We start from the raw sequence: 25,746 nt of genomic DNA on the forward strand, positions 1-25,746 counted from the left end.
CTGAGCAGGGCAAAGCCATGTTGAGGACAGTCCAGTGGGGGGCGCCCTGTCACAGAACTATTAAATAACTTCACAGAAAGTTGAATCAGTTCATCTGGACCCTACGTTTATTAAGAGAGAAACGTTTCATCAGTCGTCTGAGACCTCTTCAGTCTTACCTGACTGCAGGTATCCATCCCCACCCTTAGTGGCATAACGACCCAAACCAACGATCGCTTTCATATGCAAATTACCGTGACCATTAATCATCTTACAATGATGTAATTGCAACTATTCTCCAATCCTCTGTGCACAGTACACATGGCCATTGTAACTCTAGTTAACGGTCATGGTCATTTGCATATGAAACTGATCGTTGTTTTGGGTCATTATGCCACTGTATTGTTTATGGGGGGGGGGGGTACCTGCAGTCAGGTGAGACTGAGGAGGTCACTGAGATGAGTGATGACACGTTTCTCTCCATAAACGTTGTGTCCAGATGAACTGATTCACTTTTCTGTGATTTCCTTACTTGGCTTATTGAGCATGCAAAAGATATGAAATAACACCTGTAAGTGGTGGTGGTGTGTATGGTGGTCTTGGGGAAACTAATCTTCAAAACGTCATCTGACACATCATTATTTCTGGCTTGTGTCAAGAAGTGCCAATGTAAATTAATTTGGCGCGCGAATTCCCGTTTGCAGCGGCCATACCCAGTACCAGTGTGGGAAGATGGCGGCAAGTAAAGTCCTGCGTTCAAAATCTTACTTAAGTAAAAGTACAAAAGTATCAGCATCAAAATATACTGAATGTAGTAAAAGTACTCATTATGCAGAACGGCCCATTTCAGAATCACACATATCCTATTATTGGACTATAATTATTGATGCATTAATGTGTTCATCACTTTAATATTGTAGCTGGTAAAGGTGGAGTTAATTTTAATTACTTTATATACTGCTGGGTAGCTCAGCCTATAAAAAAATCTATCATCATTATTCATTTGATGTATGATTTGTGTTAATAATCTAAATCTGCAAAGTACCTTGTAATTAAAGCTGTCGAAAGGTATTGGTGTGGAAGTGTAAAGTAGCATAAATCGGAAATATTCAAGTAAAGTACATCCATCTATCCATTATCCTAACCGCTTATATTGCTGTCAGGGCCGCTCAAGTACAGTACTTGAGTAAATGCACTTAGTTACATTCCACCTCTGTATTTATAATAAAACCCAGTCTTTAGGTTTGTTTCCTTTCTTCCAATCGTTCTATTTTCTTCCCCCATACTTGGACCACTTTGTTGGCGACATTGTGGAACTCAACAGGTTTCAACAAAATGGCGCGACTCATAACATAACTCCTGATAGTGTAGCGAATTCGGGAGGCAACCACAAGAACTGCCGCGGCCGGGAAGCGAACCCGTATCGCCCGCACCGTGGGAGACATCGCTAACCGCTCGACTAACCCTTCAATCGACTGGTTAACGTTGTCGCTTGCGGAGCGAAAGTCACGGGTTCGCGTCCCGGCTGTGGCAGTTCCGGTGGTTGCCTCCCGAATTCGCTACAATAGGGTGTTAGTAGTATGTAGTATATCCGGCTACCACGTGATCGTGATTGCGCTACAGTGAGGTTATACCAAATAACACACGGCTCTCGACCAATCAGATCGCTTAGAATTACGATTTTTTTTCCTCCAATGGCGGGTGGGGGGGGTAGGTCCACGTGGGGATTTGTGGGCGGGCATTGATATTGTAACGTGCATGGATAAGAAGACACGCTGGCCGCTGGCTGGCGGGTCTGACCCTTTAGTCGAGCGGTTAGCGACGTCTCCTGCGGTGCGGGCGATACGGGTTCGTTTCCCGGCCGCGGCAGTTCCTGTGGTGGCGTTGTCCCCCGAATTTGCTACAATATCATTGTGAAGCTGTGAGCAGACGATGTCAATCAATGCATTGGGGAAAATAGCGACTATAAATGTAAACTAAACAAAGTTGCTTGTCAGATTTTCCTAATAAGCAAACCATATTTTCTAAAATAAACCAAAAATAGACCCGCAGCCTACGACCTGTGATTTTTTTCAAGCAACTTAAAAAGAAGAAGTCCAAAGTCGCGTGTTATAAGTGGACATGGCAACTCTGGCTAACAGGTCAATGCTTTTTGTTTTGTTTTTACCTCGGGGGGTTTTTTTTATTCCGGCATTGTTAACGTTAGTAACGGATGCTCGTTTTTCATAAAGCAACATTTGGCTAGGAAGCCATAACATTTCAGTGCAAATTATGTCAATATGTAATTTAAATATATACATTAATAAAGTAATGATAATAAGTTTAACCAACTAGTATTTCTGGTGCCGACTAGCAAGGGTAATAACGTTTAATCGACTAGTCGACTAACCGTGCTCGTCCCTAATACGAGCTAGGCCTGTGTGGTACTCGGTGAGTCCACAGACAACTGGAACTAACGCCTCTAACCATGTGTCGACGTCTCTGCACAGCGTACTGTATTGTGTCAAATTGTGCTTACCTACTACTGCGCATAGACTGCACAAGCAACATGCCATAAAGAACAAATCCAGGCTTTTCATGGTGACCTAGAAACTCTAAAAGAGCTCCTCAGAATAGTTCCTCCGGTATTAAATCCAAGGTAGCACGAGGCTTTCTTCCAGTGTATCTCCTCGGTTTTGGTTTGCTCAATCTGGAGTGTTGTTGTCTGTCACTCAGGCCAGCTGGGCCAACTGCTGTCATCTCGAATTACTTTCTGGAGAGCTAGGGAGAAAAAGAGAAGGGGGGGAGGAGGGAGAGAGAGAGAGTGTGTGTACTTACAGATGGGTGTGGGGTGTGTGGGGGGGTTAGAGAGGGGGCAACAAGACCTGATTTTGCCCCATATGATTTGCCTAGTGCATACAAAGATATAGAGACTGCATTTCTTGTGAGATACCATCTTCATCGTCGTCGCCTTGTGTGTGAAATTCTAATTACTAATGCAATCCAATGAGAGGTGTAAATTAACAAACATAACCTGATCACTTTCTATTCCTTTAGAGGTTACTTTTCTCCAAAAATGGGATGGATTAATTTGGTTTAGTCATGTTATAATCCTGCACATCCACCATTATTCCCAAAGGCAACTGTAATAAGTTTTTTTATGTGAATGGAGAAGAGACTAATCTTTTTCTTGTAAAGGTTTGTAATTAGATTACTGTATTTATAGTATTTGTGACCTTTTGCTCCACATCTATAGCAGTTGGACAGCGTGGTGCATTCATACATAGCAGAACAATCAGGGTGATCTGACTTAGGTACTTAGCTTTTAATCAAGTAGTAATCCATGACAATGCTCTGGAAAAAATGTTTGAATTATTTGAGTCCCGGCCAACAGGAGCTTTATACACTCTCTTCTGACTAGCAATTTGATGTGTGACTCGACACTGACTGCAAGCTGTTAATAGTTAGCTTCTATGCTAATTAAATTGGCGGCAGGCCAAATGGCATCGTCAGTGAATCATAAATTACCATGGTGTTAGATGACCAGCAAATATGTGTCTGTGTGTGTGTGTGTGTGTGTGTGTGTGTGTACCAGGTTTTTCTATCCTAATGGGGACATTTGATCCCCATTAGGATAGAAAAACCTGAAACCACCTACCTGGTGGGGACATTTTATGGGTCCCCATAAGGAAAAGGGTCTATTTTAGGGTTAGGACTTGGGTTTAGGGATAAGGTTAGAATTAGGATTAGGTTAATGTTAGAATAAGGATTAAGGTTAGGCATGTGGTTATGATGGCTAAGGTTAGGGTTAATGGCTAGGGAATGAATGAAGCCAATAGGTGTCCCCACAAGTATAGAGAGACATGGTGTGTGTGTGTGTGTGTGTGTGTGTGTGTGTGTGTGTGTGTGTACCAGGTTTTTCTGTCCTAATGGGGACCATTAGGATAGAAAAACCTGAACCCACCTACTTTATGGGGACATTTTATGGGTCCCCATGAGGAAAAAGGTCTATTGTAGGGTTAGTACCTCGGTTTAGCGATAAGGTTAGAATTAGGATTAGCTTAAGTTTAGGGTAAGGGTTAAGGTTAGGCATGTAGTCATGATTAAGGTTAGGGTTAAGGGCTAGGGAATGAATGTAGTCAATAGGTGTCCCCACAAGTATAGGGAGACATGGTGTGTGTGTGGGGGGGGGGGTTAGGGTTAGTGGACTCTGCCAGTACAGTTGAGTCCACTGGGGTGGGCTAGTTGAGCAGGGTGTTAAAATGCTCGGCCCACCGCTCCACTAACAGGGCCTGGTCCTTGATAAGAGTTGTTCCATCAGCAGACCTAACGGGTGCCAGGCAGCAGTTTCTGGGGCCATAGTTGGTCCTAACTGCATCATAGAAACCATGCATGTCATTCCTGTCTGCATGAGCCTGGATTTTGTTGGCTTTCAAAATCCACCACTCATTTTGCAGATTCCGCAGAGTTGCTTGGGCCTCAGAGTGGAGGTCTTGCCATTGTTTCTTGAGAGGTTGGGATAGTGGGTTGCTGAGGGTGGCTCTGTGTGCCTTATGCACATTGTCCAGGAGGGTGGAGAACTTTCCAGCATTGTCATCAATACAGTCCTGATGTTTTTTGGTTTTGAAGCCAATGCATTAGGCTGCATTGTCAAAGAGGGTGGTGCTCAGAGAGGTTGACTTCTCATCCATCCCAGACTCTGAGTTGATCAGCTGTTCAACATCAACTAACTTGTTGGCTAGAAAACGACAGAAGGTGTTTCAGGTGTCACTGTTGGAGAGTCTGGCACAGTGGAGTGGTTTCTTCTTTGGCCCAGATTGGTTCTCAAAGGTTGGACATGCACTCTGACTTTTGTCAGGATTATGCGGTGGTCTGCTCAGCAGTCTACTTCTCACATACTGTAGCTCTTGTAAGGAGCACGTTTTTACGATCAGCCCGCCTCACAATAGCATAATCAAGCAGGTGCCAGTGTTTGGATCTGGGATGCATCGGATGCCTTGTATTTACTCTTTTGTTGTAATATGGTGTTTGTGATGGCGAAGTCATGTTCCAAGCACAGACTGAGAAGTCTTATGCCATTGGTGTTGACTTTTCCAATGCCATGGGCGCCAGTCCCTCCATTCCAGTTTTGCATGTTCTTCCCAACTCGTGCATTAAAATCACCGAGCAAAATGACTTTGTCACTCCTTGGGATGTTGTTGAGTATACCATCAAGTGCCTGGTAGAAGCAATCTTTCTCTTCATCATGGGACGGTAATGTTGGAGCATAGGCACTTATCAAGGGGATGTATCGGCATTTTGCGAGGGGTCCGAATAAACAATGGTGGATTACTTGGTCTAAAAAGCAAGGGGCATGCCTGAAAGACTATCCGGAAAATCAGAGCTGAACAAATTACTCTTTTTTAGTTAGTTTGTTTATAAAGCAACTAATTTGTTTCTATGTGAATATTGCTCACATGTAATTTGGCACTGTGGGGCAGTTTTTTCAAAGGCAGAAGAAAAAAGTAAGTGACCCTTTAATCCTCCGTGATCAAATGCCTCCAGTTTGTCGATAAAAGTGCAGGCACGTCTTAACATTTTAGAACCATTTTGGTCTCTTCAATGTGTGTTTTTAGATCGGTCTCAGCATTAAAAACACCGCGGCATTTAAAAAAAAAATTAATTGGAAACAAAATACAAGAACAATTCATGTTAATAATTTCTATGAGATGCCCTGTAAGAGCTTTACATTCACAGAACTGTTTCTGTCAAAATCCAATTAGTGGTTTATTATGGAAGGACACGTGGAAGGACAACAAAAACAAAGCATTAATTGTCTCCTTTGGGTCAATCAACATTGTTTGGGAAATGCTTGCACTCAGTTGTAAGATGCATTAAATCACCGGCATGTGAGAAATTGGCTATCAATACCCAATGTTGCTGAAATGCAAGTTATTCAAATTAACACATTAATATAAAAGAACAATTGCTGCATTCTCCCCATTCTAGATTTCATATTGGCAGACAATCAATGGTCCTCATTTATCAAACAGTACACATATGCAAAACCATTTGCACAAAAGGTGGGGTTGGCTATTTGAATTTAAGATGTACTCAGTTGCTCATGTGCTTCAATGGAAATTTACTATTTTGCAGCCTCCATTGCTCAGACTGGGGGCGCTACACCATTAGCCACAGCGGAGGTGAAATTCGAAGGTGAAATGCCCTGCTCAATGGCACTATGACCACATCTGTAATCCTTTGGGTTTCTGTGCTGGCATAACCACGATCACCCAGCAAGTCCTGGGATTCAAACCAGTGACCTTCTCTCTTCTCACACTGCTAGGTTAAGGCCTGCTAAAGAGTCAGATTTGTCTGGGAAATGTTCACATCTTACAAGCGATTCTGAGGACACATGCAGTTTGTGCATGTATATATCTAAATCGGCTAATGTTATCTGGTTGCTCCTTTGGTCTTGAATGAAGGCTTTAGATCAAGTGAACATGTTAAGTGTAAAGTGTAATTTGCATGTTAAATACTGTAAAAAGTTTTGCAAAATTGGAGCGGACCACTGCGAGTGTCAGCAAATTATTAAAACTGTAAACCTGATTTTGCAGAAAATTATGCATGGCCCAGTAATTTGATAAAGGTTTGGCATTTAATGTCCTGAAACGAAGAATGCATCTTAAGGGCCAAGAGCTAAATTATGAATATCAATTAGAACAAACAAAATATCAGGCTATAATATGCGGCAAAGGTGCCTGATGCATGTGGTTGATAATGGGGGTCCTCATACTACATGCTGCCTTGTCTTGCTTTAATACCAGATCTCATACAACCGAGGCCGACATCCTTTGCCATTCCCATGCACACCCAAGTTCTCTTATTAGTTGGCTTCAGGTTTTGGTAAATTGCAACCGTCCATGAGCTGTATTTTGTCGTTGTGTTCTTACAAGGAATGTGTTCTCTGCATTTAACCCATCCTATTGTATAGGAGCCGTGGGCAGCTGCAGCGCCCGGGGACCAACTCCAGTTCTTCTTTCCATTGCCTTGCTCAGGGGCACAGACAGAAGTATTAACCCTAACATGCATGTCGTTTTGAAGGTGGGAGGAAACCAGAGCACCCAGAGAAAACCCACCGCAGACAAGGGGAGAAGATGCAAACTCCACACAGAAAGGACCTGGGATGGCCTTGGGTTTGAATCCAGGACCCTCTTGATGTCAAGCAACAGTGCTAACCACTGGGCCACGTGCATCAATAGGCATCAATAGGTAACTCAATAGGAAAGGCATCACACTATTAATGTACCTCTTAACTGTTTTATCTGCATGCAACTGTTTTCTTTAACTCAATCAGTTTTAGATCAAACCATTCTCTCTTTATCTCACCAACTCTGCATGACACTTTACAGTTTTTTTCTCTCAAACTTTTGTGTAGTTTGGTAATGTCACTGCAGAAATGTGTATTGAAAATGGTCCAATATAACGTCAAACTCTGACAAGTTCTCATCAGTCTCCATTTTGGATGTCATCCTGCCCATCTGTTGGATTAGGAGCTTTCCCGTTTTACCTTATACAGGGATTTATGGGCAGGCGTCACTCCCCGGTAATTGGTTGTACCTCGAACGGGCTTTTTCAGACACGAGGGGCGAGTGTACGTTTCTACACGCTCAACGTGAATACGACTGAAATCTGCGCTCAAAGGTTTTTGTGAATCCAGAAGGAATAACTCAGTGATTAAACGTACCAGATGAGGCCCCAACTTCAACTTCGACCGCCTCCAGCTCTCAGTGATGACACGCTTGGCTGTGAAACTCCTAAATGTTGGCACAGACCACGAGAAGCCTAAGAGTTTGTTTCATTTTCATCTGACGTTTATCTAACCAGGAGAATAACCAAATATAGTATCCTCACTCTTTAACCAAATGCATTTGGTGGTGGTGGTGGTGTATTAAAGTCACCAATGTAATATTGGTGGTACACCATTTTGCAGGGGTAAATCCTTTAGATAATCTCCGGTTCATAAAGGTCACCACATTTAACCTCATCTGTACTAGCTTGATGCAGGAGTGCTTTATCTAACCTTAACGTAATCAAGGAGAGTCTTTTTTTGGGGGGGGGGGCCTTTTCTCCCCAATTGTATCGAGCCAATTATCCCACTCTTCCGAGCCATCCCGGTCGCTGCTCCACCCCCTCTGCCGATCCAGGGAGGGCTGCAGACTACCACACGTCTCCTCCGATACATGTGGAGTCGCCAGCCGCTGCTTTTCACCTGACGGTGAGGAGTTTCACCAGGGGGACGTAGCACATGGGAGGATCACGCTATTCCCCCCAGTTCTCTCCTCCCTCCCCCCCGAACAGGCGCCCCGACCAACAGCTGCTAGTGCAGCAACCAGGACACATACTCACATCTGGCTTCCCACCCGCAGACACAGCCAATTGTGTCTGTAGGGACACCTGACCAAGCCAGAGGTAACACAGGGATTCGAACCAGTGATCCCCACGTTGGTAGGCAAAGGAATAGACTGCAACGCCACTCGGACACCCACTAGGAGGGTCTTAATGTTTGACTACTCTTTAGGTAGGAAGTGTGTTGTAAAAAAACAAAAAAACCAAGACAACAAAAACATACAAGAAAAAACACCCGGAGGCCGGCATTACAATCATACAAATATATTAGTTTGTTTTATTCAATTATATTCAATAATATGTCTCCCTTGACTTTGTGTAAGTTATTATAAATAAATACAGATCATTTTGCAAATGCAGAGACAGGAGGTGTTGGAGAGCTGAGTGGCGACAGGGGGGAAGGACAAGGGGCGAGAATATATAGTAGGTAGACTTCTTTTGATTTTTTTTTCTTCTTGTTTTTGTCAAAGGTGTCCAGTAAATGATTGGTGCATGCATGCTTGTAAGTCCTGTCCGTCTGTGACTCTCCTCGACCCGGGTGCATAAAACTGCAAGTCCTGCCGGTCTCTCTCCGGTTATAGTCCTGTTCAACCCCCAAAGTGCTCTGTGGTTATTTTGTGACGGCGTCACCGTTGCGTCCCTTCCGCTTCGCCAGCGACAAGATAGGTATATTTTTTTGCCCAGTTTGTGTCACAAAAAAAACAGTGTCATTGTGGTTTGGATAGCCGGAAGACTGCAGCACTGTTTTTTTGTTCTTGGAAGACAAGAGGAAAAAAAGTCGGATTACGGAGATTTCCTTAAAATCCTTTATGGAAGACTTTATTGAGATTAATGTCGTCCATGCATTTTAAAAAAAAAGAAGAGCGAGGGTGTGATAAAATAAATAAATAAATAAATAGATAGATACACTCCTCCGAGGACCCCTTGCAGAATCAAACGCAGCAGTACATGAGCTGTGTGTGTTTGGGAGGCTTGCATGGATTTGACAGAGTCGATGAACGAGCAGCCCACGCGCTTGCCCGAGAGCCAATTAATATACTGTTAAGAGGTCAAAGGTTAGAAATTGGTCAGCCTTTTAGTGACAGGTGACTGTCCCCTCCCGAAAAAAAGAAAAAAAAATTCACCGCTGTACTCCGTCTTCACCTCGCATCGTAGCCTGAGGTCCACAGTTTGTTCCCCCACATCAGGAGCTGACAGTACAACAGTCAGAGATATGTGACTCAAATCGCAAAACAGACAGATCCAACTGACGGACACACACATGGACGGACTGATAATCATCTATACCTGACAATACAATGGATATAATATTCAGGGCACAAAACAATTTGCATCAGTTCCTCGAATAATTTCTCTACAAGTCACAAAACGTCCAGGGAGAATGACCCAAAATACAATCCTCACTCCTTAACCAAATGCACTTGGGGAACAAAATGATGCATTTTCAACAGATTCAGTAAAGAGTCACCAATGTATCCCCCCCTTTTTCTGCCCCAATTGCATCCGGCCAATTACCCCACTCCGAGCTGTCTTGGTCGCTGCACCACCTCCTCTGCCAATCCAGGGAGGGCTGCAGACTACTACCACATGCCTCCTCCGATACATGTGGAGTCGCCAGCTGCTTCTTTTCACCTGACAGTGAGGAGTTTCTCCAGGGGGACGAAGCGTGTGGGAGGATCACGCTATTCCCCCCCAGTTCCCCCTCCCTCCCCAAATGGGCGCCCCGACCGACCAGAGGAGGCGCTGGTGCGGCGAGCAGGACACATACCCACATCCGGCTTCCCACCCGCAGACACAGCCAATTGTGTCTGTAGGGACGCCCGACCAAGCCGGCGGTAACACAGGGATTCGAACCAGCGATCCCCATGTTGGTAGGCAACGGAATAGACCGCTACGCCACCCGGACGCCCCTCACTAATGTAATATTGGTGGTACACACTACCTTTCAGGCGTAAAGCCCTCTCCAGCTCGTAAAGGTCACCCCGTTTAACCACATCTGTGCTGGCTTGGTGCAGGAGTGCTGTGTGTGCGTGTGCAATGCAGATGTGCCTCTTTTTTTGGGGGGGGGGTGCCTTTAAGAACAGCGTCTGGTTTGATAGTCCTTTCTAGGTTAATACTTGTGTGGCACTGGGTACACAGGCTCCGGGCTCCCACTGAAAAAAGCCCTTCTTTTTATCAAGCTGCAAAAAGAAGAAAGAAAAAAGAAAAGAAATTGAATGTCGGAGGACGGCATCACTCTTTCGTGGGAGCATGTGAGCCTCTCGTCCTCCCTCTCTTTTTTGCGTTTTTTGCTGCATTGCAGATGTGGAGAAGGGACTCCACCTCAAAGTAATACACACACACACACACACACACACACACACACACACACACACACACACACACACACACACACACGTCACAGCAAACCCAGCTCACAAACAGGGCAAAGTGTTAGAAAAATAAAAGCTCTAATAAAACACCCCGGCCCACCATTAACCCCCCCCCCCGCAACACGCCCCCCCCCCACACACACACAACCTGGCTGCACCTTGTTAATGAAGTTTATTGCTTTCTGCCTATGGACGGGTGCTCACTGATTTATCCTCTATTTTCTTTTCATGCTCTCACTCACTCTTTCCCCGGCTCGTTCTCTCCTGTCTCGCTCGCCCTATCTCCTCCCCTCTCTCTCTCTCTCTCTCTGGTTCTCTAGTTCATTACCTCCCTTCTTGGACACACACAGTTAATGCACAGAGATAGTAAGATTGCGTAAGGGGCAGGCAAACGATGGAGGGGGAGGGAGGATGTGGAAAACACACGTGCACGTGCCTATGTGTGCACGCATGCGCCTCCGGGTCAAAGGGAAGTTGTGTTTGCAAGAAGCACGGGGGAAAGGAAGGGAAACTTCAAAGGGAGGCTTTTTGGGGGCAGGAGGAGTTAGTTACACCGTGTGACATATGCCTCACTACTCTCTCTCTCCCTCCTTCTCTCTCTCTCAGAGTCCTTCAAAACCCCAAGCAACCCGCTCTGCAGTTATAATTCGCTCAGTAAGCAGGGAGGGCCCTGACTCGGGAGAAACAGGAGTGCAAGGGGTCCCTGGAGAGACAGGCAAAAAGTGTGTGCGGTGTGTGTGTGTGTGTGTGTGTGTGCATGAGAGCAACGTGTAGTGTGCAGTTGCATTAAATATCATGTCATTTAACTCCCTTCAATATCAACTGCACACCTACAGAAACACATAAGCAAGAGAAATGAGATATACAGCTGTGAACACACTCACACACGCACACTTTCCAATCTTATTGGTATATCCCAAAGAAACGGCAATGCCAAGCCCTTGAGAGGCGCAATATTTAACATTTACATGGTAATCCAGGGGCATTCATCCGGGAGTCAAACAGCACTAAATTCAACCATGAGGCTCCCTGATCTAACAGCAGCTCACACACACCACGAGCGGCGATAAACGGTGCTTCATATACACCGGGGGGGGGGGGGGGGCCGAGGGGCCAGAGAGCAGAAGGGGCTGGTCAAAGCAGTTGAATTTGGACCTTTGTGGGGGGAAAAAAAATCCCATGGCAAAACGGGAGACTTTTGACCACTGCAAAAAACTAAAAAAAAAACAAAAAACAAAACACAGCACCCGGGAACACAAAGGCAAATGCACAAATTGCTCAAACACGGTAAATAAACTCAGACGCTGCCAAAAAGAGCACCCATATGGGACATGGTTTAATTTGGATGTTTCCCTACCTCAGCATTGGCCTGTCATTTTCTAACTAAAGAAGACCCCTCTCATTATGCTACGCTTTTCACTTTCTTGCATATGCAGCAGCAGCAGGTGAGCAGGGACGCCTAAAGGGACGCAATCAGCACTGACAAATAGGGAGCTTTAATGCAAATGGAAGAGTGCAACCTATTTGCAAAAAAAATGGAGTCAGCTCCAGTCAGGGTTAATAAACTCTAACACTTATAGACTCGTTCAAAAATAAAGATGACTTTTTTGTCAGTCTACTGTACTAAAGAGCAGCTCCATTACTCAAAACATACCATAACAAGACGTTTAGATTGTGAGGTTATGAAGACTACCATCAGACCACGCTATCAAATAACAGTCTGGGAACTAGAATTACGAATTTTATCATATATTTCATGGGTTTTTTGCAGGCAAAGTAACTGAAGATAGATTATTTTACAGAGTATGCTTATCTCAAGGGATTATAGCACTGACTTTGGTTAAGCGTAATAGTTTTAAGCAGGTGATCGGTATCCATCCATTATCCAAACCGCTTATCCTGCTCTCAGGGTCGCTGGAGCCTATCCCAGCAGTCATTGGGCGGCAGGCGGGGAGACACCCTGGACAGGCCGCCAGGCCATCACAGGGCCGACACACACACACACACACACACACACACACACACACACACACACATTCACACCTAGGGACAATTTATTATGGCCGATTCACCTTACCTACATGTCTTAGGACTGTGGGAGGGAACCCACGCAGACAGGGGGTGAACATGCAAACTCCACACAGAGGACGACCCCCAAGGTCGGACTACCCCGGGGATCTAACCCAGGACCTTCTTGCTGTGCGGCGACCGCGCTAACCGCTGCGCCACCGTGCCGCCATGTTGAAACCAACATCCAACATATTATAACTGCCAAGAGAGCGCCTAAGGCAGCAGCTCCTGACATGCACAAACATGGTGGGAACCCAGTCTACAGCCACAGTAGTGCAACACAATGAGGCAGTATATGGGAATTATCAATCATTAACTGTGGCCCTACAAACAATGCAAATGGAAAACCCTGCTTTCACCACACAAGGAAACAGCTAACCGCTTTACCAGTGCATATCATGCCTATGTTTGAATTCCTTGTCCTGTTAGATGGACGTGCCTCCTCGTGTGCTCATATCTGGTGCATGTTCCCATCATGCATCAGCAAAAACCTAACCAAACCTGACTGTGATGCTGACCGCACAGACAGACACGCTCTCCATTACTGCATCTCTGTATGTTCCATCTAATCTATAATAACCTACTTTACACCGAGCCTGTTTCATCGCTGGCCAATCAGCATGTCAACAGTCCTGGTAAAACGAACATGTTAGCCCTTAACTCTCCTTTTCTCCTCCACACTTTTTGCTTTCCTTTTCAAAGTTCATCTAAATAATGACAGAAAAAAAACAGAGAATGAAACATAGATATTATTGCAACAAATATTTTCCAGCCCTTTAAAAAACAACAACTGTCGTCACAAAAATCCTTCTCCTGTCCTGTCTCGAAGGGATCGTCTGATATGTCTCTAAAATATCCACGTTCATCTCAGTAGACATACCTGTAATGACTTTGCGAAGGGGCTGCAGACTTAACAAGTCAGCGGGGTTATCTGCAGAAGCAAGTTCACCCGAAGGTCTCCTTAACATCTTGAATAAGGTCATGAGTTCTGAGGTTGGGGGTTGTGAATCCCTGGGATGCCACTATGATGACGGAGGGGTGCTCTGGCTCAACGTGAGGAACAAATAAGGTGGGAATACAACACACGTGTTCCTCCTGAATACAGCATGTTGGTATTTCTTAGTGACGTATGTAACATGCATTTAACCAAGTCAGGAGAGCACACTGTTCGAAGTTCTGCTTGCACGGATTACAGCTTGTTTAAAGCTGCCACAAGGGGTTTTGGATTCGTGTCGACTTGGCGTCCCCCTGTGGACAAAGGCAGAAGTGTTTCGCAGAAGAACGACCTCGTCCTCGCTTCAGCGCTGCCTCTTGCAAAGATCTACATCCGCCCTCTCCGGAAGTGCATTTGTTTTGAAGAGAGGCGTAAGAGAAGCGTTGGTGTTTTGGACAAACAGCTTTCTGCTGTAAACCGCTTCGTCAGATTTCGAGGTGAATTCGACCCGGAGACTGAACATATGTGTGACGTGCCTATAAACTCCACAGTAGACCGGTTAAGTTGTACACACTTCAACTGTCTCAACCACCCTTCCGTGCTACGTTACCACTTCCGTGTTACGTTACCACTGAGGTCGCCACTTGTGTACGTCATAAGCACGCGCCTGTGATTTAAAGTGACCACACCATGACGCTACAATATGGAATCACCATCTTCTCACCGACGCTCTCATTCAAACGCGTCCATCAAAGAGCAGCACCAACATTAAAGCGAGACTGATAAGAAGTCAGTGGAAAAACTCCTCGGAGCAGCTTCAAAAGAAACGATGTTTTCTCTCTCTCTCTCTCTAGACCAGGGGTTCTCAAACTTTTTACTCAAAGGTCCGCATCTGATGTTTGTTTGCAGTCTGGTTTGGTGATGACCAAATAACACTTTATCAACTCACTTATAACTTTCGTTACAAGTTATTACTTTTATAATGTTCTGCGAAGACCCGCCCTACCCCGCCTCTGATTGGCTGTGACCCTAACGAAAACTCGCGTACCGGTAGGCTACTCGTGACTGTCATTTATGGTCGCGCTGGTTTCTCTCCCCTCTGCTCTGTCTCAACGGGGGCGGGGCTCAGGCCCACACACACACGCACGCACGCGGAGCAGAGGAGAGAGTGAACCAGGTGAAGTTCAGGAGCTACTTCACCGTAAGCGCAATAAAGCTTCACACCACCCCCAAAGCAAATTCTCCGGTGTAACGTTAATGCGTGAACTCGGCAGCAACAAACAGAATAAAAAAAAACGTTACACTTAATAACGTATTGTGTTCACAACACCAGGTAGGGACCGGGTCCGCAGTGACTTGCCGTCCGGACCGAGCTCCGGACATTCAGAAGCCCTGCTCTGGAGTGCTTTCCCTTTGCACGCCTTCACTTCTTTCGCTCGTCCCACGGTCCCTCGTCTCTTTGTCTTAGGAACACAATAAAGTCAAACGAGCACTGCTTGGTCTCGGCCTCCGCCCACTTAAGTAAAGGTGTAACGACGGTAGGGCTGCACCTTTCATGTAGAGGATTACTTTGTTCAGCAAGGTGCATGTGTTGTGCATAGGTTATCAGCTGTTATTACTATGTTAGTACAATGTTCTGCCACAGCTTGCAGGAGGTGAGAGATTATGCATGTTTGTGCAGACGTGTGTGTGTGTGTGCAAATGTGAACGCACTGCCCACAGCAGGACTTTTGCAAGCAAACCTTTTCAACTGCACCTCCCCTGCTGGGCTCCTCTCATTCCTTACTATTTATTTCCAAAGAAAGTCTCTCTCTCTCTCTCTCTCTCTCTCTCTCTCTCTCTCTCTCTCTCTCTCTCTCTCTCTCTCTCTCTCTCTCTCTCTCTCTCTCTCTCTCTCTCTCGCTTTGTTTCTTCTTTCATGCTAAGCCATCATCAATCCTCCCCTCGACCGAAGCTCACGCGTGCAGAGGTCTCTCTCTCTCATTTCCCACAATCCATTAGACAGAACTGATTACCTGGCTGCCTTATTGCACAGAGAAACTTTAATATGAAAATGATTGCTCCTCGTGTTGAGCAGAAACGGAGAGGGGAGGAGTGTTTGCTGAATGAAAGGACCATAATCATTACGAGGGCGCCTTGTTATTTTGCTTGACATTGAAAGATCTACCCTATTAAAAGTTAAAAAAATGCAGCTCATTTGGAAATTTGGGAGAACAGCTCTTCAACATTACAATCTTCCTTAACGTTATCTAGAAATGAACTGAGTTTGCATAACACTTTGGTTTGCTTGTCCTGCTCATGATGAAGATCTCCTTCATCACAGGCGTCACGGCAACTCTAATCGGAGCATGATCAGCGTTAGACACAGATGACTGAAATGATAATAAAAATAAAGGCTTAGATTCCTTTGCATAATATCCAGAGTGTGAGGATTTGTCGATTTGTCAAGCCGAAGTTTGAAACAAAAGCAAACAAACCGACAAAAGGGACACAAAGTGGCCGAACAGTAGACGAAGGCAGTCGCACTGGGAGCCTTAGTGGGTCTTAATATATATGAAAATTATTTCAATGTCTAGTAGAAATAAATAAATAAATAATAATTCTGCATCAGTCCAGCCTGCCTGGTTAAAAGAAAACAAAAACACATTACACAAAGACCAAAAATGCAAATGCAATTTGTCTTTTCCCCGCTTCAAGACACAAACCCCGGCAAAAGAGAGCAGGAAACTTGGAAGTGCCACCGACTCAGCACACTCCGCCCCAAAACTTGTTTTCATATCCCCACCCAAACAGGACTTCTATTTCGTTATGACCATAGCATAGCCCCCCCCCCCCAACAAAAAAAAACACACACAATATGCATATCCTCTCATTTTCTGCCAAAAATAATGCAGAAGAAGAAAGAAATGGCGGCACATTGTTTGGGCCCGAGGGAGCCGTCCGGTGCACGGCTGACTACGGACAGAAAAGGCTAATGCTGCAGTACAACAACAAACTACACAGTCAGGCTCCAGCACTTCCCCGTCTCACTGATGATCTCCTCCTCATCACTCCAAACCTGCCCACAGTCAGCGCTGTGTGTGTATGTGTGTGTGTGTGTGCACATTACTGTGTTTGTGTGAGTGCATATAGGTGTGTCTCCCTTCATGGATATCATTGTTGCCAATTCATGTGTGTGTGTGTGTGTGTGTGTGTGTGTGTGTGTGTGTGTGTGTGTGTGCGCATGTGTGTTTTAGTGGCTGTGCGGTGCGCTGGGGGGAACGCCCGGCAACTTGTTTAAGGGTCGAGAAGTTCTGATCGGTTCCAGACCCCATTAACAGAGCCAGGGGACAGACGGGCTTCTTTTGTGCTGCCGAGTGTTAAATTGAGTCCATGTCACAAAACTAATCAAATCACATCATAGGTGAGTGGAAAACAGAGGAGAGGAGGGACTGGGGGGCGGGGAGGGGGTGCACATATTAACACCTAAACACCCACACTCGCATCCACACACAGCAGACAAGTACCCAGACCACCTCACAAAGCCGCTGACACAGACAAACGATGTGGGCTTAGCAGACGGCTGCAGAAGAAACAGGCTACAGCAGACTCTATGACAACTTATAGCAGGTCTATGACCACCTGACATTATAGCACGGAGACCATTTGGGGAATAACAACGTAGTGCATTTGGTAGGTGTGTGCTGCAAGGGGGACACGTTTGACTGTTGCACCCGTTGTGGTAAAACCAGGAAGACGTCGTTTGTTATTTGGTTGAGCGGACAGATGTTGCTGCTGCTGCTGCTGCTGCTGCTGATGAGGATGAGAGGGAGTGTGGCGTTTCCTGTCGGCATGGTTACAACCCGCGGCGGTGACATGACTGATGCATGCTACACACAATGCTATAGGAACTGTTCCCCTCTTCGCGGAGTTATTGCTCTTATATCCCAGTGGCTGTGATGTTGACAGAGATGTTAATTAAGAAGATGGAGGGCTGGCTACGGCCTCCGGGGGTGATGGGTAAGGACACACAGTCTGCAACGTTGAAAGGGGCCCCCCCGTTAGCCTTTTTCTTTTTTTTAAAAGGACTGGGTAGAGCAAAGCCTTTTTGAAGCAACGAGTGTGTCTGCTTTGTGGCTACAGCCACCCCGCTCAGTGTTTTCATCCTACGGTGTTAGCTCCACCTTCCCTGTGCAGTTTGGTCACATTGGCCCAACTCCGAGTCGAGGAGGCGTCATGGCACCCGTTGCCTACAAGGCTTTGCTCTGCCCGTCCCTAACCTTCTCCTTCTCCAACCTTACACCAGTGCATTGTGAATAAGTAAAGTTCTTGCAAGGGTCAGCGGTTGTGGTAGCTCTACCAACCCTGTTCAGGTGCCCCCCCCCCCGGTACCCTGCGTCCTCCACTCCACCCCCCACCCCCCTTGTGTCTCTGAGCGCTAGGAGGACGAGGCTTTGGTTTTGGATGGAGGGTCTTTCTTGCCGTTCTGGAGCACTGGCGAGTCGGTGGAGGTCTTGGGCGTTTTCCTGGGCGGGCTCTGCTCGGCCACGTCGTGCAGCGAGGGCTCCCTGTACATGGCCACTGAGGAGGGAGACGGACGCAGTGTTACATCGCAGGGTGGGGATGGATGACAGATGAATGCTCTCTCCCCAAAAGTCAAATCAGGTTTTTCCCCCCCATTTTTCACCCCAGTTGTACCCAACCAATTAATCCACTTTTCTAAGCCGTCCCGGTCGCTGCTCCACCCCCTCTGCCGATCGGGTCAGGGCTGCAGACTACCACATGCCTCCTCCGATACATGTGGGGTCACCAGCCGCTTCTTTTCACCTGACAGTGAGGAGTTTCACCTGGGGGACGTAGCGCGTGGGAGGATCAAGCTATCCCCCCCCCCAGTTCCCCCTTCCCCCTGAACAGGCGCCCCGACTGACCAGAGGAGGCGCTAGTGCAGTGACCAGGACACATACCCACTTCCGGCTTCCCACCTGCAGACATGGCCTATTGTGTCTGTATGGATGCCCGACCAAGCCGGCGGTAACACGGGGATTTGAACTGGCGATCCCCGTGTAGCGTCAAATCAGTTTTTATTGGCCAAGTACGATCACGTAAAAGAATTTGACTCAGTACGCTGCTCTCAGTTTTACATACCATATACACATGCACACAGCAAAATAAGAGAAGGGTACATTAAGAAGGAGCCAAGTATAAGGTGAAGATCTAAAACGGGGTACAGAAAATATGGGTGGAGATGCATATAGGAGCAATATCACAGGTGTAGCAGAATAGGGGTGTGTTATAAGTAAGTTATGATAAGAGAAGTTACTGTGAGGCATGAACAAGGCCCAGCGTTTTCAGTTTTTATTTTTCAAAGCCATCCAGCATGCCGAGTTTCGCCACTAGGGGACACAGTTACATAACCTCACACGAACAGGAACAACTTTTGGATTCGTGGAAACATAAAATCTGGGTATTTTTCGGTGAAAATCAGTAAAAACTGAAAACGCTGAGCCTTGGGCATGAAGCATGTAGTATTGCACTGTAGTAAATACTACTGTATTTTACTGAGACTTGAAGTATTGGTCATGGGCCGTCATGGGGAGAAGAGGAAACAGCTAGCACCCTGCTGGCTGAGTTCATTCTTTGGAAAATTCACGTTCCTGTTGATGAACAGAAGCCTATTTCATCTAAAACACATGTGTTCAAACTTGATTCAGGTTTGATAGGGATGACAATGTGAACTATATTCAATAGAGATCTTTTTTTCTTTTTTGACCCCCCCCCTTTTCTCCCCAATTGTATTTGGCCAATTGCCCCCCACTCTTCTGAGCCATCCCAGTCGTTGCTCCATCCCCTCTGCTGATCTGGGGAGGGCTGCAGACTACCACATGCTTCCTCCGATACATGTGGAGTCGCCAGCCGCTTCTTTTCACCTCACAGTGAGGAGTTTCACCAGGGGGATATGGCGCGTGGGAGGATCATGCTATTCCCCTCAGCCCCCCCCCTCCCTGAAAAGGCGCCCCAACCGATCAGAGGAGGCGCTAGTGCAGCGAGCAGGACACATACCCACATCCAGCTTCTCACCCACAGACATGGCCAATTGTGTCTGTAGGGATGCCTGACCAAGCCGGAGGTAACACAGGGATTCGAACCGCCGATCCCCGCTTTGGAGGGCAACGGAATAGACTGCTCTCCTTCCCGGATGCATGACTTCAAACTTGATTCAGGTTTGATATGAATGACAATGTGAACTTGTGGGAAACAGAATCCATGACATCTTTGGTTAAGTTTACTATTTCGATCTCATTACAGTGTCGCTATAAATGTGTGGTCAAGACCTTCTCGGACTAGTTCAAATGTGTGGTCAAGACCTTCTCGGACTAGTTCAAATGTGTGGTCAAGACCTTCTCGGACTAGTTCAAATGTATGGTCAAGACCTTCTCGGACTAGTTCAAATGTGTGGTCAAGACCTTCTCGGACTAGTTCAAATGTGTGGTCAAGACCTTCTCGGGCTATCAAATGTATGGTCAAGACCTTCTCAGACTAGTTCAAATATGTGGTCAAGACCTTCTCAGACTAGTTCAAATGTGTGGTCAAGACCTTCTCGGACTAGTTCAAATGTGTGGTCAAGACCTTTTCAGGCTAGTTCAAATGTATGGTCAAGACCTTCTCGGACTAGTTCAAATGTGTGGTCAAGACCTTCTCGGACTAGTTCAAATGTGTGGTCAAGACCTTCTCGGACTAGTTCAAATGTGTGGTCAAGACCTTCTCGGACTAGTTCAAAGTGTGCCAGACAGAAGTCATTTCCTCTCCAGCGTGTGAATGGTGCAGAACTCTGTAGTACCTTCAATGAGTTTGGGCAGGAAGTGAGCGGCACCCTTTGTCTTCTTGACCCGGTTCCCTTTCATGACCTGCCCGTCCCGGTTGATGCCGATGTACCAGGCCCGGCCAGACTGGGTTTGTCGGTACAGGATGGACGAGTAGGTCACATAGTAGTTCTCAAACACACACTCCTTAAACTTACACTCCGGCGTAAAATGCTCCTGGAAGAGACGGGCACAAAACAAGCACGCGCACACACACACACACACACACACACACACCGAACACACACACACACACACACACACACACACACACACACACACACACACACGCACACACACACACACCGAACACACACACACACACACACACACACACACACGCACGCACGCACGCACGCACACACACACACACACACACACACACACACACACACACACACACACACACACACACACACACACACACACACACACACACACACACACACACACACACACACCGGGTCAGTGGAGAAGAGTAACAGGTTTGTAGCGGCAAGCATTTTTTTATTCATTCTATTATTTATATATTTACTCCCCAATTCGCTGGGCTCAGCTGGGAATGGCAGGAAATGGGTCCCACATTTTAAACTGACAGGGTTGCAGGAGCATCTGTGGCTGCATCAACAAACAACCAGGCTTGGCGGCAAACCCGTGGCACACACACATACACACACACACACACCTATTTGCCACATGGACAAAGTGGTTTGCCAGCTGGGATGCAATAATTCAGCCGATTTGGTTTTCCTGTAACAAACAGCAATCCAGCGGATCCCTCGCCCTCTCCTGAGCGAAATGGCCCCAGTGTCGGCCTTCGGCTGGCTCAGAAAGCACATACACACATACACACATGCACACATGCACTCACGCACACAAAGTGCAGTTTTGTATCCAACAATATGTCAAACACAGAACATCCAAACTCCCGCCTGCAACCCCCCCTCCATCTTTTGCTCACGCATGCTCTCTCTCATTATTGCTTTCACATAGTCCCTCTCTATCTCATCTTCTCCCTCCCTTCATCCCTCCATTCCCTCTCTCCCTCTGTCATTTGGTAACCTTGTCAAGGAACACACCAATTTGTACGATTGATTTGGAGCCTTGATGTGACTGGTGAGTAGAAAAGGCCTGAATAAGGACTTTACTCTCTCTCCTGCACTCCCCCCGCTCAGCCTCATACAACGCTCCATCTTTTCCTCTCCCCCTTACTTCTTCATCTCCTTCCCCATCTCGTGTCCTCTCCCTGCATCTGCCGCCACAGATAGGCGGTCTTACTGCCTGCCTCACCCCACTGTCTACGACACATACACAAGCTAATTACACTGACTCTATCACCCATTCTTTAATTACACATCCATTCACTTAGCCATCCATTCATTTCCTCGCCCACCCATTAACTTAGCTCTAATAGCAGAGAGAGGAATTAAGAGGTCTGGAGTCTCTTGGAAGGTGTAATCAGATCGCTATCATCAGTTGATGGCAATCTGTGAAACTGTGTTTGTGCTGGAGACGGACCCATCTAATCAGCTGTGCAGCGTTGTGTGTGTGTGTGTGTGTGCTAGTGAGTCACAAGGAACGGATAGCGGGCTTAAAGCCAAATCAAATAAAATTGAATGTATTAAATTTCTTTTTTCTCACTTGTAATCTTGTAATGACTTAGGGGAAAGGCGGGTGGGGGGCTGTAGGAAGTTGGAGTCTGGTTTTTATGGCGTCTGCCCTGTAACCCCTGCACATGATACAGACATGAATCTCCCTTATTAAATGATCGGTGGGGGTTTGGTGGGGGGTTTGGATGCAGGAGTGTGGTGCACGGGCATGTGTGTGTGCGTGCATGTGTGCGTGTGTGCATGCCAGTGCATATCCATTTGAGACAAATTCATCACAAATTCACGTGGGAGACCAATCTCGAGCAAAGCGCCACCCCACAGCTACTTTAAATTAGCAGCAATTACCATCTTGGGAGACCACCACATGTGTGTGTGTCTACCTGTAGCCCCATTGGCCTGAAGGGGGCTAAGGCTTCAACAGGCAGTCTCTCTAAGGGCCAGCAACACATAAAAACCAACTGCGCTGTGGACGGTGAAAGGGAGATGTGACGTTGTATGTACACACACAGACGGGTGACGAATTAAAAGATAAACCAACATTAAGTGTCTTAGTAAGGTGTTGGGCCACCACGAGCCTCCAGAACAGCTTCAAGGCTCCTTGTCATAGGTTTTAGTCTACATTGTTTTTCTTTTTTTTTCCCTTCATTTTCCATTCTAAATTGTTATTCTAATTTTTTTATACAATGCAGCCAATCACAAACCAGGAAGTACGTTTTTCACAGTCACGGAACGTCTGTCAGTGACATCACTGGGAGACATTCCGTCTGTGTGTCCCCCATTGATGTCACTGGGACATACAGACGGGTGACAAATGAAAGGAAAAGCCAACATAAAGTGTGTTAGTAAGGTGTTGGGCCACCATGAGCCTCCAGAACAGCTTCAGTGCTCCTTGTCATAGATTCTACGAGTCTCTGAACTCTACTGGAGGGATGGACACCATTCTTCCAAAAGATATTCCCTCATTTGGTGTTTTTGATGATGGTGGTGGAGAGCGCTGTCTGACACGTCAGTCCGAAATTTCGCATAGACGTTCAGTTAGGTTGAGATCTGGTGACTGTGAAGGCCATAGCACATAATTAACATCATCTTCATCAAACCATTCAGTGACCCCTCGTTATCCTGTGGATGGGGGGCATTGTCATCCTGGAAGAGACCACTCCCATCGGGATAGAAATGTCTCATCATAGGATAAAGGTGATCACTCAGAATAACTTTGCATTGATTTGCAGTGACCCTTCCCTCTAAGGGGACAAGTGGACCCAAATCATGCCAGGAAAATGCCCTCCACAGCGTAACAGAGATCCCGGACCCCCTCACTGTAGGGGTCCAGTATTCACATTTCTCCTTTCATTTACCACATGCATACATCCATCCATCCATTATCCAAGCCGCTTATTCCAACCGGGGTTGTGGGATGCTGGAGCCTATCCCAGCAGTCATTGGGCGGCAAGTGGGGAGACACCCTGTATAGGCCGCCAGTCCATCACAGGGCCGACACACACACACACACACACACACACACACACACACACACACACACATCCACACCTAGGGACAACTTAGTACAGCTGATTCACCTGACCTACATGTCTTTGGACTGTGGGAGAAAACCGGAGCACCCGGAGGAAACCCACACAGACACGGGGAGAAACTGCAAACTCCACACTGAGGATGACCCGGGATGACCCCCAAGGTTGGACTACCCCAGGGCTGGAACCCAGGACCCTCTTGCTGCGAGGCCACCGCGCTAACCACTGTGCCACGGTGCCGCCCTGCATACATGTATATATATTAGCATGGAGAGACAAGATGGGGGGGGGGGGGGCCCTCTGTGACAGAGGCTGTGTCTGCTTACAAACTGAATGAAGCCATGCTGGAATGACATGTGCCGGTGTCATGATGTCGCTGAGAATGAAAACACAGGAACCAACATCTGCAAATATTCATATAATAAAAACTGTTAAAGTATGGCTGTACTTGAAGATCCGTTTACTGCACAATACCATATGTGCATAATGACAAGGTACAAGGGCGGTAACTTATTATGAGAGGACAAACTGCAAACCGTACTTCAACGTGCCAGAATTACTGGACCCAAAGCTCCTCTGAAGTCCGGCAATCAACCATTTTAGATTTCCTCCTCGGAGCCCGTCCACAGTTTCCATAATCCCCTCAGCAGAGGCAACAAGCAGCCGCTCATATACACAACTATACAACGATACACATCATCTAAGCTCTTCTCTCTGCCTGCTGACACACACACACACACACACACACACACACACACACACACACACACACACACACACACACACACACATACATAGACAAAGGTTAGTTATGGAGTGTTTTCCTGGTTCCTCAGAGATAAGCCAGTCTTTCTACCTGCCTACAAAGCAGTGAACAGTCCCATCCTCTCTGCCACCGTCCACGCTGGGCAAACTTCATCTCCCGAGGTTGAATTCAGCCCTGCCATAAATACCTACTGATGTATGAAAAGGTTGTAGATGGCCCGATAATTTGACCCAGATTTGCAGTTTGGGAAAAATATCATTGGGAGTCTAACACAACACTGACGACAAAACACGAAGTGTGCGTCTGCTTAAGTCATTATCTAACACAGACAAAGAAAACATTAAGCGATACAGCATTGTTCTTGTGTTTTGTTACTATGAATGCGTTTGAAGTCCAAAGGGAACAAGTTGTCTTTGACGTCTGTCCTCCCTGTTGGGGCTAAAGATTTCACACCTGGCTGTCCGACCGTTTTCATGTGGGGCTCAACCTGCACCACATATGAGTTGGCAGGCCTGGATCATGCAGCATGATAACAGAGCTGGGATTCACTCCATAAACCTTATGCCTTGCAAGCATTTGTTTATCCCGCTAAAGACTCCTGAAACTCTGGTCCCGGGTGCTTTTTCATCACATCAGCAGGAAGTAGGTCTCAACAAGTTTTCTTTTTGCTTTAACAAACGCTCACCACATTGTGTGTGTGTGTGTGTGTGTGTGTGTGTGTGTTTGGAATTGTGTGTGTTTTGTATATTTTGATATTTGTATGTTCCTGTATAACCTGTTGATATGCATATTTATTTTCTACATTTGCACTAAATGCGCAGTGGCTAGCACTAGTGGCTAGTGGTGGCCCAGTGGTTAGCGCGGTCACCTCACAGCAAGAACACCCTGGGTTTGAGCCCCGAGGTAGTCCAAACTATGACCTGGTGGCCTGTCCAAGGTGTCTCCCTGCCTGTCGTCCAATGACTGCTGGGATAGGCTCCAGCATCCCCGCGACCCTGAGAGCAGGATAAGCGGTTTGGATAATGGATGCATGGACATTTGCACTTTTTTATTTTTGATTGTGTTGTGATTGTATTGTCACTTTATATAAAGCACATTGTGTTGCCTTGTGTATGAAATGTGCTATATAAATAAAGTTTGACTTGACTTGATGTTTGACTGACATGTCGAGTGACAAGGAGGACTTAAATATCACATTTGCAATGCTACATCACCATTAGCCTGTGGAGAATAATTTAATGCAATGATCAAACCTATCATATTGTAAGACTAATGCAAAA

At 46.4% G+C, this 25,746-nt stretch overlaps 2 protein-coding genes across 6 annotated transcripts in view; both read right to left on the reverse strand.

The window, feature by feature from the left end:
* Positions 1 to 2,611, reverse strand: part of chrnb1 (cholinergic receptor, nicotinic, beta 1 (muscle)) — a 41,980-nt gene extending 39,369 nt beyond the window's left edge. Inside the window, exon 1 of the mRNA XM_056300697.1 lies at positions 2,498 to 2,611. Within this exon, the coding sequence (XP_056156672.1) occupies positions 2,498 to 2,558 (61 nt within the window). The 5' untranslated portion in view covers positions 2,559 to 2,611. The remainder of the gene's footprint in view (positions 1 to 2,497) is intronic.
* Positions 2,612 to 18,139: 15,528 nt separating this feature from the next.
* Positions 18,140 to 25,746, reverse strand: part of fgf11a (fibroblast growth factor 11a) — a 102,665-nt gene continuing 95,058 nt past the window's right edge. For all 5 annotated transcript variants that reach the window (XM_056300355.1, XM_056300353.1, XM_056300351.1 and 2 more), the window contains 2 exons: positions 20,540 to 20,738; positions 18,140 to 18,282 (listed from right to left, as the gene is read on the reverse strand). In XM_056300355.1, coding sequence (XP_056156330.1) covers positions 18,140 to 18,282; positions 20,540 to 20,738 — 342 coding nt within the window. The remainder of the gene's footprint in view (positions 18,283 to 20,539; positions 20,739 to 25,746) is intronic.

The sequence above is a fragment of the Lampris incognitus genome, chromosome 20, assembly GCF_029633865.1.
Source record: "Lampris incognitus isolate fLamInc1 chromosome 20, fLamInc1.hap2, whole genome shotgun sequence".
Classification (NCBI taxonomy): Eukaryota; Metazoa; Chordata; class Actinopteri; order Lampriformes; family Lampridae; genus Lampris; species Lampris incognitus.